This window comes from Muntiacus reevesi, chromosome 10 (assembly GCF_963930625.1).
Source record: "Muntiacus reevesi chromosome 10, mMunRee1.1, whole genome shotgun sequence".
NCBI classification, from domain to species: Eukaryota; Metazoa; Chordata; class Mammalia; order Artiodactyla; family Cervidae; genus Muntiacus; species Muntiacus reevesi.
Window position 1 is genome coordinate 31,850,011 of NC_089258.1, and position 20,004 is coordinate 31,870,014.

The 20,004-nt window shown below is 43.8% G+C and overlaps 1 protein-coding gene and 1 pseudogene across 1 annotated transcript in view; both read right to left on the reverse strand.

Moving 5' to 3' along the window:
* Positions 1-19,383, reverse strand: part of PTGR1 (prostaglandin reductase 1) — a 29,381-nt gene extending 9,998 nt beyond the window's left edge. Inside the window, exons 1-6 of the mRNA XM_065947370.1 lie at positions 19,182-19,383; positions 17,667-17,782; positions 9,991-10,036; positions 8,998-9,054; positions 6,778-6,945; positions 2,216-2,333 (exon numbers count right to left, since the gene is read on the reverse strand). Of these exons, the coding sequence (XP_065803442.1) occupies positions 2,216-2,333; positions 6,778-6,945; positions 8,998-9,054; positions 9,991-10,036; positions 17,667-17,772 (495 nt within the window). The 5' untranslated portion in view covers positions 17,773-17,782; positions 19,182-19,383. The remainder of the gene's footprint in view (positions 1-2,215; positions 2,334-6,777; positions 6,946-8,997; positions 9,055-9,990; positions 10,037-17,666; positions 17,783-19,181) is intronic.
* LOC136176861 (pleckstrin homology domain-containing family A member 1-like) lies at positions 14,158-16,637 on the reverse strand (annotated as a pseudogene).
* Positions 19,384-20,004: the final 621 nt, after the last annotated feature.

Sequence of the window (20,004 nt, forward strand, 5' to 3'; positions counted from 1 at the left end):
TCATATCATAGAGAGACCTCTAGGTAACTGCCCCATATTCTGTGATCTGGCCCAAAGTGTTGGCTTAAATACTGCCTAATCATAGAGGAAGTGGAGTGCATTCAGCTTGAGAATAGAGATTATATTGGCACATAGAGAGTAGTTCTTTAGAAAGTTCTATTCTGAATGCATCGTGAAGACCAGAATATCAGCCTCTGTTCACTTTCACCTGGATTGGGTACATACATGTATGTATCTGCACAAACAGCTCCCATATAGTTTTTCCACTCATTCCTGATTCAAGAGGAAATGATTCTGCAGTCTCTAGCCTTGGTCCTTGTTCCTTCTAAGCATACCCTCTCATGGGATGATCTCATTTACTCTTACCACCTCACTGCCACCTTCCTGCAGATGATTGCCTTGCCTCTTAACTCCAGCCAGGCCTCTACCCTGAGTTCCAAATCAGTATTTCTAAAGACCTCTACTAATCTACACTTGGATAGCCTGTGGAGCCTCGTAATCAATGTGTCTAAAGTGGAATCTGTTTTTTTCCTTGCTTCTTACCTGGTGTTCCTCCTTTGTTCTCTATTGTAGTGAGTGATACTCAGTCACCCAGTTAACCAGACCTGAAACACATGGGTCGGAGGAGATGCTTGCTTTCTGCCCTCTTGCTATCCACATCCAATCACCAGGTTTTATTCTTTTTCACCAAATATCCTTAAAAGCTACTTCTGACTTTCTATCTTCACTGAGAGTCTGTCATAATTTTCATCTGAATTATTGTAAGAGCCTCCTAATTTGACTTTTTGTTCCTAGTATCATGTCCCTATGAACTGTTCTCCTCCAAAGGCCAAGATGATTTCTCTAAAATCAAGGATTAAACATGTCACTCCTCTAAGGATTAAGCACTGACTTCTTAGCATGGCAGTCGCTAGTGAAGTTTCTAAAAGAACAGGTTTAAGGATAAGTCCTATCAAACTTTTGAAATAAAAATTCCTTTAAAAAAATTATTTTTTTAACGATACCATGTGGCATGAGAGCTCATAGTTCCCTGACCAGGGACTGAACCTGCGCCCTCAGCAGAGAAAGCACAGAGTCCTAACCATAAGGTCATCAGAGAATTCCCCCCCAAAAAATACCTTAAAATTTTAAAACATTTAAAATTTGAATTTTGGAAATATTACTAATTCATTTTATAAGTCTAATATAATCCAAAACTAAACACTGATACGTTCCAAACTTTAAACCAAACTCACCTATGAATATAGATGCAAAAATTCTATATATAATGTTATTAGATCAATTCCAAAAGTATAAATTTAATATATACATAGGTAAATAAAGATTATTCCAGAATGCTATTATGGTTTAAGATTAGGAAACTAACATAATTCTTTAACTGCAAAGTATGATAAAATTCAACATTTATTCTTATTTATTTACTTATTTAAATAAATTCTTCCTGCAACCCCTATGATAGCCTCATCTATTTGTATTCCAAGTACCCATCAGCACTGGATACCAGCCCGAACACTTGGCTGTTGGTCATAGCCCTGTACTCATCTGTATTCTCCCTAACTCTTTCACTAGAAACTAGGCCCCGAAACTAGGTCCTACATGCACCCTCTGGGAAAGGATCAGCCAAACCAGATCACCTTGGAACCTTTCTATAATGCGGTACATCCTGACCACATCTGAGCTGCCTGATATCTTGTACTCCCACCATCAGATCAGATCTCTTGAGCACAAACACCCTTCCGTATCAGAGCCAGTGTTTCCAAGGCCTGGGTGCCTCCCATGAGTTAGTTTCCAAGCTAGGGCCCCACTGCTCTGGGCTGACTGCAGTAACCTTTGAAATGGGGCCAGAGGGGCAATCATTCTTGGTTGGCTGATCAAGTCCCTTCTTCAGTTGTTTGGGGCAATCACGAAGAAAGGAGATTAAGTTGTAACAAGAAACATTCAGTAAAAACTGCCAGAATAGTTCACCAACTCACTAGCAGAATCCATTCCTGACCTGATACCTGCAATGTTATCAAATAACAATGTTCAGGTCATCATTGCTACACCATTTCCTCTGTTCCCCCCATTTCTCAGTCATTCCCAGTATCCAACTTCTACAAGAGGTCAACTAGACCAAACTCCCGGAGATGAGGCAAGGTCTGCTGTGTCCACTGCTGCATTCCCAGTGCACGCTGTGGGTGTCAAGCCAGTGGTTGTTATGGAGGAAGACACTTACCTTGAGCTTAGCGATCTGCCCCACAACACAGCCCACTGCTCCCGCTGCCGCACTAACCAGCACTGTTTCTCCACCCTTCACTCCACAGATGTCAAGCAGGCCAAAGTAGGCTGTTAGGCTGAGGGAAGAAAAGCAAGACTGTGTGGATGAATTTGTTTCTTTCCTCGGTATCTCATTTATTTATACCCTGAAGACCTTTTCAGCAGCCCAATGGCATGGGTCCAGGTAAAAGACAGAAAATATAGGAAATGGATATTACCAGCCACCAATGGTCCACTTTCTCCTTCTTTACCTCCAGGAGAGGAATAAAGATGATGGGAACTATGGATGGAACAGCGAGGTGGCTCGAAGAGAGCAGTATCCTGTCCATCTCCAGGCTAGCTTTCAAGGGTGAAGGAAAATTGGTTCCCCTTAAACCTTAGTGATCCCAGAACAGACAACTTATGCCTCATTCTCCTGTAAATCCTAGGGAGATGATGAGCTTCATGGGGAAAGCCTCCATGTCATCATGGGGCCCTAGTCCCAGAGCAGATATGACTGTGTGGATGGTATCTAGGCCTGAGGGGGTCAGGGAGAAACACCTTGAGTTTCCCATGCTCTGAAGTGTGTGGAAGAACTCCTACAGTTCCCCCATCTTGTTTAGAGTGAAATGCCAAAGTCAGCTGGCAGGGAGAGAACTAGTGGGCCTGCAAAGATGCAGCTCAGACGGCACCCAGTGGCGACCAGGTGAGGAAACCACCATGCCTCAGTGGAGTTCCAGCTCAGAAGGGATGTGGCTGAGGACTCAATCGGAAAAGTTATGCTTTGAGACTGATGACCAGCGTCAGACTAAGCCAGATCAACAGCAAGAAGTTGCTGTCCACGCCTCTATTGCCACCAGGTTTGTGTTAACCCTGGGAGCTTTGCATCTATCCCAGGGAGAAGACAAAGGAAATTATGAGTATGATCCTGAAGTGATGTGAGAAATCATTGGTTTAACTAAGGTTTACTTTACTATACCAGCTGGAGACAGAAATGAAACACAGGAGTAGAAAAACTTTAAGTTCTATTTTTGTACCCCTGAGTCTGAGCCCATGAAACCTGTTCCATCATGGTGATTGTTGAGCCACTGGCAGAATTTCAGACAGATTCCTAGAAAGTTATTTCTGTGTAAAACAAAGCTACACGCTGGCATAACTTAAGCTTACTCAGCCTCTGATTACATTTGAGGGCCAGATAGAGTTAGGCATCGGAGGGAAAGCAAAGAAAGGCAGACAGCACTTTTTCTGAGGACCCATGTATCTGAAGTTCCCTTGACCCAGTATTTTCCAAAAGATGGATGGAACAACCATCTGCCTCAAAATCAACTGAAGTTTTATTAAAAATTTGGATTCCCAGTCCCACTGATTTAAAAATACTGAGATGAGGAAATCTGAATTTAATAGGACTCTAGGTAATTCTTATGAATGCAAACAACTGAGAACCACTACCTTAATGGATGCTGATACCAGAGTGTGTGGATAAGTCAACCTAACTCCCAGAAAGAAGCAGAAGGTATATTTCAGATAGGGTCAAACCACCCACAACAATCCTTAGGCCCCCTCCCCCAATTTCCCTTCTAGATATTTGCAAAGTCAGCGTTCAATTAGATATACTGACTTAAGACATACAAGGTCTTTCCCAAACATCATCTTTTAAAAGTAAACTGGAGAACTTCCCTGGTGTTACAGTGAATAAGTATCCACCTGCCAATGCAAGGGACATGAGTTCAATGCCTGGTCTGGAAAGATTCCACATGCTGCAGAGCAACGAAGCCCATGTGCCACAATTACTGAAGCCCATGCACTCTGGAAATGGCGACCCACTCCAGTATTCTTGCCTGGAGAATCCTGTGGACGGAGGAGCCTGGTGGGCTGCTGTCCATAGGGTCACACAGAGTCGGTCACGACTGAAGCGACTTAGCATGCATGCATGCTTTGGAGAAGGAAATGGCAACCCACTCCAGTGTTCTTGCCTGGAGAATCCCAGGGATGGGGGAGCCTGGTGGGCTGCTGTCTAAGGGGTCGCACAGAGTCGGACACGACTGAAGCGACTTAGCATGCATGCATGCTTTGGAGAAGGAAATGGCAGCCCACTCCAGTGTTCTTGCCTGGAGAATCCCAGGGATGGGGGAGCCTGGTGGGCTACTGTCTATGGGGTCGCACAGGGTCGGACACAACTGAAGCGACTTAGCAGCAGCATGCACTCTGGGGCCTATGAGCCTCAACAACGGAAGCTCCTGGGCCTACAGCCTGTGCTTCACAACAGGAAAAGCCACTGCAGTGAGAAGCCCATGCACCACAAGGGACACCAGCCTCCACTTGCTGCAACTTGAGAAAGCCTGAGTGCAGCAACAGAGACCCAGCACAACCACCCAAAAATTAATTAAAAAGTAATAAACAAATAAAAGTAAACTGGAGATAAGATGGAGAAGCCAACAATAAAGAAATCCTATACGGAAAATTAAAGGTATGCTTTGCATGAAGGGTGACTGGATAGAATCAACATGTTAGAGAGAAAAATACTTAAACTCTTTCAGCCGAAGAGGAAGACAGAGGTCCCATTGATAGAAATAATACAATACTTTGGGAGGATGTGAAATCTTTGGAGCCTGGACAGCTGAAAGTCCCTAGGTTTCAAAGTTCAACTTCTTTCATAGATTAGCGGAAGCTCCTGGATTCTGGAAGTGTTGACCCATCCTGTTGGTAAGCAGCTCATCTACACAAAAATTCTCAAAGAATGGGTGATGTGTGGCTAGGGGAGGCTAGAAATGTGGCTTGTATAACCCCTCCCACTCAGTCTTTGAGAACCACTGTATGAAGTTAACTGTTTGGAGTAAAAATGTACTCCTTAGGGACTTGGAACAGGTGAATGAGAAATATACCCACAAATGAATAAACTATTTTCTGTTTTAGAATTCAAATCTCCTAATATTTTACGAATTACTTTCTCTCCAACTAAGTCATGGGAGACTGACCCTGTGGTTTCCTCGTGTCTGCCTTCACCCCTGTGCTCCTACCCCTGGGTCACAAGTTAGAGAGAAGGATGAGTGGAATAACAAGGTGAGAGGAAGTGCTGTCACCATAGAGGGTACAGGCCAGGCAGGAAAGATCGAGAAGGGCTGTCATTTTGTTTAGTGCTCACTATTTGCATGTAAGAAGGCATTGCTAAGTCACTTCGGTAGGGTCTGACTCTTTGCAGCCCCATGAACTGTAGCCCACCAGACTCCTCTGTCCATGGGATTCTCCAAGCAAGAATACTGGAGTGGGTTGCCATGCCCTCCTCCAGGGAATCTTCCTGAACCAGGGATCAAACCTGGTTAAATCTCCTGCATTGGCAGGTGGGTTCTTTACCACGAGCACCACCTGGGAGGCCCAAGAAGGCATTACTGCTAAGTCACTTCAGTCATGTCTGACTCTGTGCGACCCCATCCCTGGAATTCTCCAGGCAAGAACACTGGAGTGGGTTGCCATTTCCTTCTCCAATGCATAAAAGTGAAAAGTGAAGTCGCTCAGTCATGTCCAACTCTTCTCGACCCCATGGACTGCGACCCCATGGACTGCAGCCTACCAGGCTCCTCCGGCCATGGGATTTTCCAGGCAAGAGTACTGGAGTGGGGTGCCACTGCCTTCTCCGCAAGAAGGCATTAAGCATCCTCTAATTTCACAATGTTGTCTCTTGACTGTGGTAATTCTGAGGAGTTCAAATTCTGAGTGTTACATGAACTTGAGATGTAAGAGATTGGTTATGCAGGAGGCTGATTGTTTCATTCTCTAGAAGTCCTCCAAAAGGTTAAAAAGAAGGAGGGCAGAAGAGTGGGAAGAAGGAAAGAAGGAAGAAAAGGATCACATAGCTTAGAGAAACTCTCCAGCCTAGAAAAGTTTTGGGGACTCTGAAAGCAATTCTGTCAACCTTGCTTCTCCAGGGCATGAGAAGAGCCTTGAGGCGCAGAGAGCAGCGGGGCCTGGAGAGCAGACACAGGATGAACTGACCAGGAGGCTTCCTGAGGGCCAGGCCAAGAGACACTGGGCTATTTTAAAGCTGTCCACACTGAGTGACTGTACAACTATTGTGATTCATCTCAGTTATTAAATTTCAGATCCCCTGACACCTCTGGAAACTCAGGCATCGAAAGGAGGTGAGGGATCAGAGACGATACAGAAAGGCCAAGGTACATTGAACTCTCTCTCCCTTTCCAGCTCTGAAATGGAGGCAGATGAGTGAGGGGTGAAGGAGGACCTTTCCAGGGACAGAAGGAGCTGGTTCTTTTGTGTCAGCACTTGCCGGGGGCTTGAGAGGGACGTGCCCCCTGCTGTTCCTCACTGTCACTTCCTCCTTGTACCTGACCCTGCCTCTCTGCCCTTCAGCCCCAAAGCGAACTCCAGCCCCGCTTACTCCCTTCTTAGTCCGATCATCCTCTCTAAGCCACTCCTGAGCTTAGAATGCCTCAAGTCTCTTCTTGTTAATCAAGCTTCCGGACCAACCATTTTGGAAAACCAGAACATCGGGGATTCAAACGAGTGAAATACACCCATGAAACTCACCCGGGCATGCCAACCGTTCCCAGAGCCAGAGACAGTGGTAATGTGTCTGGCCACTCTGCAAGCACCTTTTCCAGTTTTTCCCCATCAGAAATGGAGTGCGTTGTCCAGCCGGAAGGAGCCACCACAATAGTTCCCGTTGGGAAGGCTGAATTTTTACTTTCCACAACTCTGAAAGAGAGAGCACATTCAGACACATGAGACCCTTTCCTTTCAAGGGGGTCTGGATGCTGCATGGTTAGTGTCCACAAAGGGGCACTGAGTCTGATAGTCCTTGATCAAATACCCTACCACATCTCTCCATCAGAATTCTTAGCCACTGGTCTCTCCTTGAGAAAAAAATACGGGCCATCAGAGAGGAATTCTCAGCTGGTCCAGCATCTGTCCCTATCATCACTCACTCCTCTCTAAGCAATAGAAGTGTATCCTCTGGCTCAAGGTGACCTGGACATCAGCCTCTTCTTTTCTTCAGAGGCTACCCTTCATCTCTTAGCCCTTCCTTTCTCTTGAGTCCTCAACATTTCCTCTCTCACTGACCCTCTCCCTCAGCATGGAAGTATGATCTCCTTCACTATCATTTAAGCTCATCCTATATGAAGAAAATTGTTAATAGGCCATGAGACAAAAATGGACAAATGAAGAGATGTATACCTTGTGCTTGGAGAGAAATATTGTAAATAAATCAGTTTCCCCTAAATGAATCTATAAAGTCATTGAAATCCCAATAAAAATCCAAATAGAATTTCAATAAATGGTATTATAATTTGCTAGTCATTTGAAACATAAACATTTTAGTCCTTGCTCCAAAATAAAAATTAAATGTCTAGAAGATAAAATATAACATACTAGAAGAAAAAGTGAATAAATATTCTAGCAATTTTGGAGGGGAGGATGCCATTCTAATCATGAAATTTTATCACATAAAATTTTTCAGTTATGATTGGGCACAAAAGAAAGATAAACAAAGGCCCAAATGTTTTCAGTACTAATATTCATAACACACAAGAAGTTTTATAGATCAATTTAAAAGATGAAAAGCCTTAAAAAGGCAAATGACATGAACAGATAATTCACAGAAGAAAGGCATTAATTTACAAAGAGAATGTCAACATCACTAATAATGAAAGAAATGCAAATTAAACTAAGCATCGAATAAGCAAGATCAGTTAAGTATCATTTATTCACCTCAGATTGCCAAGAGTGATAGTTAGCAATGATCATATAGCTACCAAGGAAATAGGTTCTTTAAGACACTATTGGTAGGAATGGATATAATCTTTTTGAAGTGAAATCTGTCGTTATCTCTTCAAATTAAAATGTACATCTTCTCTGACCTAGAGTTTACACTTCTGGGAATTCAACATAAAGCGACAGTCATCCAAGTGGGCAAAGAATACAGAGACATACTCCGATCGATGTATGCATATTCCTTGCAGAACTATTTCCAGTAGAAAAAACTGGAAACAGCTGTTATTAGGAGTAGATAAGTTAAATGTCAGGTATCAATGGAAAGGAGCTTCTCAGGTGGCTCAGTGGTAAAAGAGTCTGCCTGCCAATGCAGGAGATGCAGTTTTGACTGCTGATCTGGGAAGATCCCCTGCAGTAGGAAATGCAACCCTCTCTAGTATTCTTGCCTAAGAACCAGGAAGACTACAATCCATGGGGATTGCAAAGAGCAGGACTTAGTGACTAAACAACAATAAAAACAATGGAATAATCTGCAAGCCATTAAAAGGTAAGTGGCATATTTATACACTGTCAACAAAAGATAGCCATGACATATTGAGGGAAAGCAATTTGCTGAAGGGCTTTTAATCCCCTTAAAGATTATAAATATTAGTATGTGTACTGAACAATTTTTGAAATAATAATACATTAATGACAGTCATCTCTAAGGTTCAGATGACAGGGGAACTTTCAGTTTCCAATATATAAATTTTTATCTTATTTGAATTTTTATAATAATCAGTAACTGCATGAATACACTTTTTTTTTAGTACTTAAAAGAAAGGATAGCAAAGCAAAGTTGCAATGATAAGATTTCACCTTCTTCCCTCCCCATCAGCTAGTCAGGAAAAGGACAGATTTCCCAAGTTCTTCCCAAGGTTGAACAGTGAGTGACCCAGCTGAAGAAACTGTAGGAGTGATGGCCAGAAACAGGGCCCAGTAAGAGGTAAAGGGGAGACGTATTTTCCAAGGACTAGGACAAAAGGATATCACTACCTGGCCACTTGCTCTCCCATCATCATGTCACCCTCCTTCAAGCTTTTTGACATAATTCTGAAACAAAACAAAACCATTCTTAATATGTAGGAGCATCTGGGAGAAAACAGTCTTAAGTTTCAAGCCAAATGGAAAACCACTAGGGAAGTGTGAGTAAAACTGAAACCCAGCCAGCCAAATGAGGGCAGTACAACTGGGTGGAACGGGGCAGGAAAGCTGTGACAGGCGGTTCTGATCTGGTAGCATTTTTCTATGAAATGAACATGAGAATCTTACCATCATGCTCAATTGTGGCTGAATTTCTACCAATGACTTTGAAAACATAACCCAGGTACCACTGGGCACTCGTTACCCAAAACACTAGACATGCATGAAAAAAGAAGTGCTAGTTAACATCTGGAAATACATTTTTCACTTTAGATTTGAATCTCTATCAATCAACTGTGAAAAAAAATTATTTAAAAGAATGATGACTGCAGTGTTCACCTAGGCAAAAAGTTATTGAGTCAGTGGCCAATGAAAGCTTTCATTCCCTCCCCACCCCGAATTGCTTACTAAGTACACACAGCTTAGTCAGCTGTGGATTACCTAAATTACAAGAATATATGTAAAGGAAAGGCAAGAAAGTCTAATTTTAGTCTCAGCCATCTTCCTGGACCCAAATTATTTGTGAACAGTGACATGGAGAAACTGGAGTTTGGCTTCTTTCTTCTTTTAGTGTTTTGGGAAGCAATTCTGGTGAATGATGAGGGGCAAATGGAACACAATAAGATAGCGGATGCTTGTAAAATAAAGGGGCCAGTGTTGTCTACACCATTCTGCTCAGACTTTTGCCTGAAAAAGATGAGCATCCGTGAATCCCATCACTGACATCATACTGGGAGAAATGGGGAAGTGACAGTGTTTTGAATCAGCTGGGATATTCTAAAGGATTGCCCGTGGCAAGGTAGTATCCAATGCACAACATAAGAATTTTCCAGAGGAAAATAATACCTCATGTAAGGATCCACAGTGAAGTACAAAGCTTCCAGCAGGACCTCTGCAAAATAAAGCATTCCACAGGCAATTAGAAACCTTGGCCTTGTGCCTCATCTCTGGCCTTCTCAATGAACAAAGACAGTCTTTCTGCTTCAGGCTTATGCTCTCATCTGTGCTTTCTGGGTTTTTGTTTGTTTGTTTGTTTTTTGTTTTAGAACTAATTTTGAACATTTATTCTCATCATTACAGTTTGATGTATGAAGACATCAGACATATAAGTAAACATTGGGAAGCACACATATATTTCCATTCTGAAAGAAGTCATGTCGTATTTACAGAAAAAAAATGTAGTAAATATTACAGTATTCAAAGTAATCTTTTGACAATTCAGGTGTGGCATACTTACAACAAAAGTATAAGTTTTAAAATAATCAAATAATTTTCATAGAATTATAAAAGTATTGAGATAAAGAGACCCTGAAACTCATAAGAACATTTTCCCATGCTATTGAATACAAAGGTAGTTCTATAAAAAGTCCCCAAATAAAGCTAATATTTTTCCACTCTGAAGTTTATTAAATTACCATACCAAAAGATTAAAATGAACATGCAATGTGGAAGCTGTACCAAAGAAAACAGCATTAAAGTCCTGAATATTGCCAACCATCTGCACAATATGTCTTAGGTGTGTTCATGAAAAATGAGCTTTCTAAAAGAGCCGATGTAATGGATATATCTGCAGAGAAAGAGAATAAAGCCTTTTCACTCTGTCATTTTCAAATGTAACTGCGAAAAAGAAAAAGAATCTAATATAAGTTTTTAAAGTATTAGCTTATGAATAAAAATGTGGAGTGGTGCATTCTTTATACATTTGGATTTTTAAACTGATGCTAGGACCATTATAGTATAATAGATGGTGACCTCTAGACCCCAACACTGTAGTAAGAAATCCACTCCCTCTTCCTCTTTCTCAAACAAGAAGTCATCTTAGAAAATGGAAAGGAGAAACAGTGACATGTGTGAATTCAAAACAACACAGTACTGTAATGTTGCAAAAAAAAATCATAGAAACAGCAGCATGTGAAATTCAAGACTATTTTCTTAAAGCAAATGTTTAAGACTGAACCATAAAAACACGACTTGGTCATACTGGTCTATTATTCAACTCCTGAAAATAATGACTTTTTAGAGAGGCGCTTATATTTATGATATCCCCATGATTAAATGTATACCCAAATTTGTGTTTTAAAACATATATTGAGGGGCTTCCCTGGCAGTCTAGTTAAGACTTAATCTTCCAATGCAGGGGGCTAAGATCCCCTGCATTCGGGGGCAAAAATCCAAAACATAAAACAGAGGCAATAATGTAACAAATTCAATAAAAGACTTTAAAATTGGTCCACATTAAAAAAAACTCTTTAAAAAAGACACATTTAAAATATAAATACTACACAGATAGTAGAATAACAGTATTCCAGTATCTCTAACACAAAATGGTATGTTATTTAGCACATTAACATATGTTACTGAAAATTAATTTTATCCCAATTGTATAAAACCCATCATGGAGAACTTTTGAGTACATTCATCTCAAAACATTCCTAAACAAGATAAAAAAACACAGACACTTGAATATAGATTATTAGTGACAAAAAGCAGAGACTATGGTCACATGAAGGGTCTTTACATATAAACTTGAGGTCCTTACATATAAATTTGAGGTCTTTCACTGATCCAAATAAAGAAGTAAGAGCCGAAGAGCCGACATACTGGAAAGGACCCTGATGCTGGGGAAGACCGAGGGCAAAAGAAAGGGGTGACAGAGGATGAGATGGTTGGATAGCATCACTGACTCAATGGACATGAATTTGAGCAAACTCCAGGAGTCTTTACATATAAACTTGAGGTCTTTCACTGACCCAAACATGGAGTCAGGACTATTGGGGAAACTTTGACAAGAAAATCAAATCTCCAAGAAATTTCACGGCAAAGAATTTTCACTTAATAAGGCAATAAATGTTGTACATCTTGACTAAAGTTTTACAAATGTCCGAGTTACAGCTATTTGAATTCTAATTCTCCCCCTTTCTCCACTCCAGTACAACCCACAACCCTTACTGATAGTCCAATAATATCCTCTATGGAAAATTCACAGCTCACCTTGAGATCCAGAGCCTCAAAAATGGTTAAAATTTCAAAATTGTCCAATTTATAGTATACATTTTACAGCACCACAGATGTCAAGAGTTTAGATATCCTTGGTACTATTTCATCCAATAATATTAACCAGTAAAGATGTGTAGAGTTTGAATGTCTAAGAGGAAGTCACAGTAGCATTTTAAAAATAACCAAAATACGTAAGAAACATTTTTATGTTTTAAATTGTGAAACATTTAAATTGTCAGACTCACTAGGAAAAAAATGTCACACACACACTTTTATCACCCCATGAGAACAAAGCATCAGACAGTTGCTACTGAGACACACTAGGGCTTTTTTCTTTTCTTTTCTTTTTTATTTCTTTGTTTTTTTTTCATAACAAAGCTCAAGTGTTCATTAAGAATTAATTTTCCTTTCTTTTTAAAAGAAACTGTTTCCGAGCCCAAGCTCACTCTGCCCGCCAGAGTGTGGAGGGGCTCCCTCCGGCGCTGACCAAGGCTGAGCAAAGCCGCTATTGCACCCTGAGGAGGAAGATGCGACCCAAGAAAGCGGCCGGGTCTCGGGAAGTAACGGGCTGCTCCAGCAAGGTCATCCTCCAGCTCTCAAGGAGTGAGACGTGTGGGGAGCAGAAACCGCGGTGGCCACGCCGGGGAGTTGACACGCCTGTTACTGGGATCGCTGGCGCCCCCGGAGCGGAGCTCCCACCTGGCCGCTCACACAGTGGGTGGGCAGTGGCCCAGGCCGGTCTGGTGGGTTAGAGCTGTGGCGGAGTGGCCTCTGCCTTCGAGGCCCATGCCAGCTGGCTCCAGGGAGAGAGGAAGGAAGGGCCCATCACACTTTGGGTTGGGGAGGCCACTACAAAACTACATTTAGTTAGGTTACTCCCTAACTTCTTGGCTTGCTGTTGTCTGACTCTTTGCGACCCCATAGACTGCAGCATGCCAGGCTTCCCTGTCTTTCACTATCTCCCTGAGTTTGCTCAGACCCATGTCCATAGAGTGGGTGATGCCATCCAGTCATCTCACTCTCTGCCACCCCTTTCTCCTTTTGCCCTCAATCTTTCTTGGCATCAGGGTCTTTTCCAATGAGTCAGTTCTTCACATCAGGTGGCCAAAATATTGGAGCTTCAGCTTCAGCATCAGTCCTTCCAATGAATATTCAGGATTGATTTCCTTTAGGATTGACTGGTTTGATCTCCTTGCATTTCAAGGGACTCTTAAGAGACTTCTCCAGCACCACAGTTCAAAAGCATCAATTCTTCGGCGCTCAGCTTTCTTTACAGTCCAACTCACATCCATACATGACTACTGGAAAACCATAGCTTTGACTATACAGACCTTTGTCAGCAAACTAATGTCTTTGCTTTTTAATATGCTGCCTAGGTTTGTCATAACTTTCCAAGGAGCAAGCATTTTTTAATTGCATGGCTGCAATCACCGTCTGCAGTGATTCTGGAGCCCAAGACAATAAAATCGGTCACTGCTTCTAATTTTTCCCCTTCTGTTTCCCTTGAAGTGATAGGAACGGATGCCATGATCTTAGTTCTTTGAATGTTGAGTTTCAAGCCAGATGTTTCACTCTCCTTTTTCACCCTCATCAAGAGACTCTTTAGTTCCTCTTTGCTTTCTGCCATTAGAGTGGTATCATCTGCATATCTGAGGTTGTTGATATTTCCCCCAGCAATCTTGATTCCAGCTTGTAACTCATCCAGCCTGGCATTTCACATGATGTACTCTCCATAGAAGTTAAATAAACGGCTGACAATACAGCCTTGTTCATACTCCTTTCCCAATTTTGAACCAGTCAGTTGTTCCATGTAAAGTTCTAACTGTTGCTTCTTGACCTGCATACAGGTTTCTCAGGAGACAGGTAAGCTGGTCCTGGTATTCCCATCTCTTTAAGAATTTTCCACAGATTGTTGTGATCCACACAGTTAAAGGCTTTAGTGTAGTCAATGAAGCAGAAGTAGATGTTTTTCTGGAATTCCCTTGCTTTCTCTATGACCCAACAAATGTGGGCAATTTGATCTCTGGTTCCTCTGCCTTTTTTAAACCCATTTTGTTCTTGGCTTACCAGCTTGTAAGAGAGGACAGCAAGGACACAGGATACTATATGCATTAATACCCATTTCCCCTTTATCACTGGCAAGAAGCCTTGTGAAAGAACACCCAGGGCTGATGAGGCAGGTCAGGCTCCATGTATTTCCACCTTACATACACATCACTGACAGGAAGGCTCATGTCCTCCAAGTCCACAGGGTCACAAACTTGTTCCCGAGGGCCATTTTCACTTTGAAGTTTTAGCAGAGCTTCTTCAGTCACTGTGGAATCTGGCTCTCTTGGAAAAGACACTCAAGCCTTTGAAGTTCCCTGGCTTGACCTTGGCAAGAGATTCATAAAATCCTCCCTCCAAAGGGTTGCTTCGAGAGGCTGTGGAATGTGGCGTGGCTGCTGCAGGGCTGGCAGAATGGAGTGCATGTTTCGATTCGGAAGGACTGTTGGAATGCTCTTCTGTATACACAGACTTCACAGCCTTCTTCCTGCGGCATAGAAGATGCAGATCTGCAGGTCCTGCAGCGCTAAAACGGCACCCAAAACTGCTTGAATCCAACTGTGCCATCAGCCTGCACATAGAAAGTTCCAGACGATGTTACAGTCTCAAAGAGGGTGTCTCTCATCATCATGTCACTTTGCTGACATTCCTGGACTTGATGAAGCTCTTTAAGTGGCTGTACGCAGAGAGGTTCCTTTTCCAGTTCAGATTTGAAGTAGGCTATTGTGTCTCCATCCAACTGAAAATATCTTCTCTTTCAGTTTTTCATCACTGCTCCTTGTTCGACACAATAACCAGCTTTGATCACTGCACTGTCTGAAGGCAGTTTGGGAGTAAAGCAAGGAAGATGGCTTTGTGACCACTTCACCTTATTTCGGTCAATAGTTTCACCACATTCGTTTACTTCTTTTTGCTGAGTTGGGGTAACAGTGGGCACACCACCAGCAATGTCAGTTCTGTAAGACATTTGCTTCTTTCACATTCACCTTGAAGACTTGGGTTATCAGAATGAGGCTGTGATGGGCAGCTGGATGGGAGAGAAGCTCAAGAAGGAGGGGATATATGTATACTTTGTGGCTCAGTGGTAAAGAATCCGTGCACCAGTGCAGGAGATGTGCTGTTCAGTCCCCGGGTCGGAAAGACCCCCTGGAGAAGAAAACAGCAACCCACTCCAGTATTCCTGCCAGGGAAATCTCATAGAGGAGCCTGATGGGCTACAGTCCATGGGGTCAAAAACAGCCAGACAGGACTTAGCAAGTAAACAACAAATAGCTGATCCACATTACTGTACAGCAAAAACCAACATGACATTGTAAAGAACTTACCCTCCAATTAAAAATAAATTTAAAAAAAGAAAAATATTAATACCTCGTTTTGGTACTGTACTTTTTATAGCTTTGTTCACCACATTTACTCATTCTACTAGATCCTGCTGATCACTGACTTGTAGGAAATATTTTCTCCTCCCTGCATTCACAACAAAACAGAACTCAGCCTTTGGCCTTTGCTTAGTTGCATCGTTGACCTTTGAAATGTGGGTAACTTTAATGACTCCAACAGAGCTGATGGATCCAGAAAGCAGGTTCTGTGGATGATCTGTGTACCAAACACAACTCTCTTCTCTGGGATCCAGTATGAAGTACCTCGGAAAAAATTTCCCACTGTTTTCACTTTCTTCACTGTCTAAGAAACCACAAATGCGGTTCCGACAAGCCACGTAAAGCCTTTCCCAGCTGGAACATTACACAGCGCCCCGCCTGTCCCTCGAGCCGCCCAGCTGGCTTCAGCGAGCTCTAAGCTCTAGGGGCCGCGCCTCTCCCCGCCCCGGCGCCGCTGCGATTATCGATTATTGCACCAGTCTTCATGTCAGCCCTTGGCCTGGAGCACCAGCGCAGACCTGCCCGGTGTCCCATAGGTACCGAGCTTCAGGTTGGGGAGCGGCGGATAGAGACGGCCCCCACGAAGGCTCCCCCGAGCCGCGCACGGGTGCCCACGCAGCCGCAGCCCCGCCAGACAGCAGCCAAGATTCCGGAGCTTGGCACTCCTTGGGCTTTCTCTTATGTCTATGTACTCAGCGTTCACTTCATGCTCTACATAGATTATTTCCTATGATGTTCTGAACAATTATTGTTTCCATTTTATTAAAGCTTAGGTTAAGTATCTTGCCCAGGGCCACATTTGTAACTGCTATGCCACAGGGCTCACATAGGGTTTTATTATCAGCCCATTAGTATTTTACAATGCATGCATTTTTCTGGAGTGACTCTCATGCACCCATCCTCTGGAATTTTGATTCTGGGTTTGGGCTATGGCGACTTAGATGGATGGATAACAGTAACCAGTGTTAGTTAATTGCATGCCTGTTACTCAAAGCTTACGTACCTGAAAACAGCCCTTAGCAGATGCTTTGCAAAGCTCACCTCCAAACACGCAATGGGGTGCCTTGCCATTTCTGCCCCTTCAACTTCCTCAGGCTTGCCTCATCTCTCCAGTTCCCCCAAGGGGATGGGAGGCCCCTCAGGGAAGCAGCTTTCCGCTCCTGGTTTGCTCCAGGGATAGTCTCTCTGCAAGCAGCTGCTAAGCGGTGCAGTCCCACTGTTATGGTGGAACTCACTGGATCAGAGAGGAAATCCTCCCCTGTGGCTGGCCAAAGTCAGGAAGAATCATGCCCCCAGGCATGGGTTGCAATCATCAAAGAAAGAAGAGGGATCCTCCAACGTGACATCGAGGCATCACAGAGACAACCTTGGAAAGGTCTCTGCGGTAGTTGTGAAAGGGCCACAGATACTACCCATCCCTGTGTGGGAGCATCTTTGCCATCCTCCCTCCAAAAAGTCTACAGTGGGACCTCCCTGGCGGTCCAGAGGTTAAGACTTCACCTTCCAGTGCAGGGGGTGCAGGTTCGGTCCCTGGTCAGGGAGCTAAGATCCCACATGCCTCTTGGCCAAAAAAAACCAAAGCATAAAACAGAAGCATTATTGTAACAAATTCAATAAAGGCTGAAAAAAATGGTCCACATTTTAAAAAAATCTTAAAAAGGAAAAAGAAGTCTATGGCTATACTTTGGGCTTAGCTATGTGACTTACTTTGATGAACAGCATATTAGCAAACAGTCTTTGCATATTGGAGCTTGCCAATTCCTGCTGCTCTAGATTGATGAAATCACAGGGGGAAAAAAAAAAAAAAACCAAAGAGCTCAAACCAGCATGTTAGAAAGGCCACAAAGAGGAGAACTGAGAAGCACACCCTCAGCAGAAAGCCAGTTAACATGACATGTGAGTCCCATCCTGAAGGAACCATTTAGCCCAGATAAGATCTACAGAATGCTTGCCAACTTAATCCTGCCTAAACTGCCAACCCACAGAATCGTGATCTAGTAAATGATTGTTTTAAGTCTCTAAATGTTGGGGTGGTTTGTTATTCAGCAAAAGTGAACCGATACAGTCTCTTCCAACTTAAATCTCATGAGTATGACTTACCTCCATCTTTTAAGGGTGGGAGTTCAACTTTCTTCAGTTCAAAGTCACTATTAGTAGGGAGACCTACAAAGTGTTTCTTCAGGGTCCATCTCTTACCATGAACCATTCTGAAGCTCCTAGAATACAGTAAACATGTAGTCAATGTCATGATGTGACTGATTTCTTATGGTTTCCTGAGGGTTGCCCAAAGGCGAACAGAGGGTTTACCCATCATCAACTTTATCATTTAACCTCAATCGTGTTTATTTAGTATTCACTGTTCCTGATGCTGTGCTAAGCAAGGCATACTTATTTCATTTTACCCTCCTAACTTCCCTGTAAGAGGGGTATTATTATCATTGCCAGCGCATAGTGTACCGATGAGGAACACTGCCTTAGAAATCTGGTGTTCAATAGAAATCTGGTCTTCCCTTTCGCCTCCTTTCCCAGCATCAGGGTCTTTACAGTCAGTTCTTCGAATCAGGTGGTCAAAATACTGGGGTTTCAGCTTCAACACCAGTTTCTAAGGCAGTTGAGTCTGCCTTAGACATCTCCAAGGCAAAGTAACAATGTTAACCCACACAGATTTGTCGTAGCCACTGCTAAGGCTTCCTTAGGAAGTGAACAGATACCTGGATTGCAAATATTTCATTTCTCTCCTCATATGAAGAGAATTCTAAGAAAAAGCATCAAACATAAAGAACCTACTAGAAGTCCATGCACATCTTTCAGATAGAGCGCTGCCTTCTAAGACAAGCAGTCTCCAAAACACCTAACAACCACTGGGTGGCGATGCTGCTCAGCCTCATTTTCTTTTTTTTTTCTTTTCTTTTTTTTTTTTTTTTTTTATTATTTTTTCTTTTTCTTTTTTTTTTATTAGTTGGAGGCTAATTACTTCGCGCGTTTTCTTTGGCAGCAAAGAAGAAATCAAGGGTAAATCTGCCTGCACCCAAGGCCAAGAGGAGAGAATTCAAGTGACCCCGAGCTCGGGTCAGAGTATTTTGCTTGGAGCGATGGAGGTGGTTCGAGCCGCAACCTTACTGTTCCTAATTGTCTGCCCCCTCCAAAAAGGCCGCCGCTGAGAATTTTGGACTCGCCCTAAGTCCGGAAGCACCCCTGGAAGGGGGACGACCACAGACACAGGCGAGGATCATGAGAAGTCCCACCCGCCAGAGAATGGGGTCCAGGATCACTCACCCCCGGATCCCACCTCCTCGCCTTGCCCACACGCGGGCGTTAAACTCCTGCCACTTTTGCTGTCCCGCAAGTTCCTAGCTAGCCCCCTCCCCGGTGCAGGGGGCTACGCCTGCACCCAAAATGCTGCCAGGCCATGCCCTTCTCTAAGGCAGCCGTCTGCGATCTCTAAGAACCTGCAGGGGCCAGGAACATGGCCGGGACATCCTGCTTTCAAGTTTCCTCTGAGTGCAAGACTCAGCGGTTACCCAGCATTAGGAGAGGGCCAGCGCCGGGCAAACGCTGCGCCACGGCGGGTCTCGGTACCCTGGAGATGGGGCGGGCGGGGGGACGTTTACTTACAAGAGTCTGCAGGATCCACTTCCTGAAGCCGGAGGTTGGGACTGCGGAGCAGAGTTGCGGGAGCGGGAATTTAAGGCAGGTCTCAACAGAGGGTGGGGCTTCCTCCGGAGCAGGACTGCTGGGAGAGTTTATAGGAGGGAAAAGCAGAGTCCCCGGGGAGAGAGAGAGTGCGCCTGCGCCAGCGAGCGAGCAAGCGAGAGACAGAGACAGTGTGTGCGTGTCTGTGTGTGTGTGTGTGTGTGTGTGTGTGTGTGTGTGTGGGCGGTTCTTGCGAAAGAAAAAGCCTCCATTGGAGCCCTGCCCGGGTAATACTGTGGCTCCATCAGTGCCTTAACTGGAAACCCCCTGCAAGAGGCAGCCTGGGAACCAGCCGCTCCCCCGCCTGCCAGGCAGGGAGGAGGGGCACAAAGGCGGGTCCCCCAGCGGCCTGAGCCAGAGGGTTCCTCCTCAGCCTTGAAGCTCAGTTCAGTTCAGTCCTTCAGTTGCTCAGTCGTGTCCTAATCTTTGCGACCCCATGGACTGCAGCATGCTAGGCCTCCCTGTCCATCACCAACTCCCGGGTTTACTCAGATTCATGTCCATTGAGTCAGTAATGCCATCCTCGGTCTTCCCCTTCTCCTCCTGCCTTCTATCTTTCCCAGCATCAGGGTCTTTAAAAGTGAGTCAGTTCTTCGCATCAGGTGGCCAAAATATTGGAGTTTCAGCTTCAACACCAGTCCTTCCAATGAATATTCAGGACTAATTTCCTTTAGGACAGACTTGTTGGATCTCTGTGCAGTCCAAGGGACTCTCAAGAGCCTTCTCGAGAACCACAGTTTAAAAG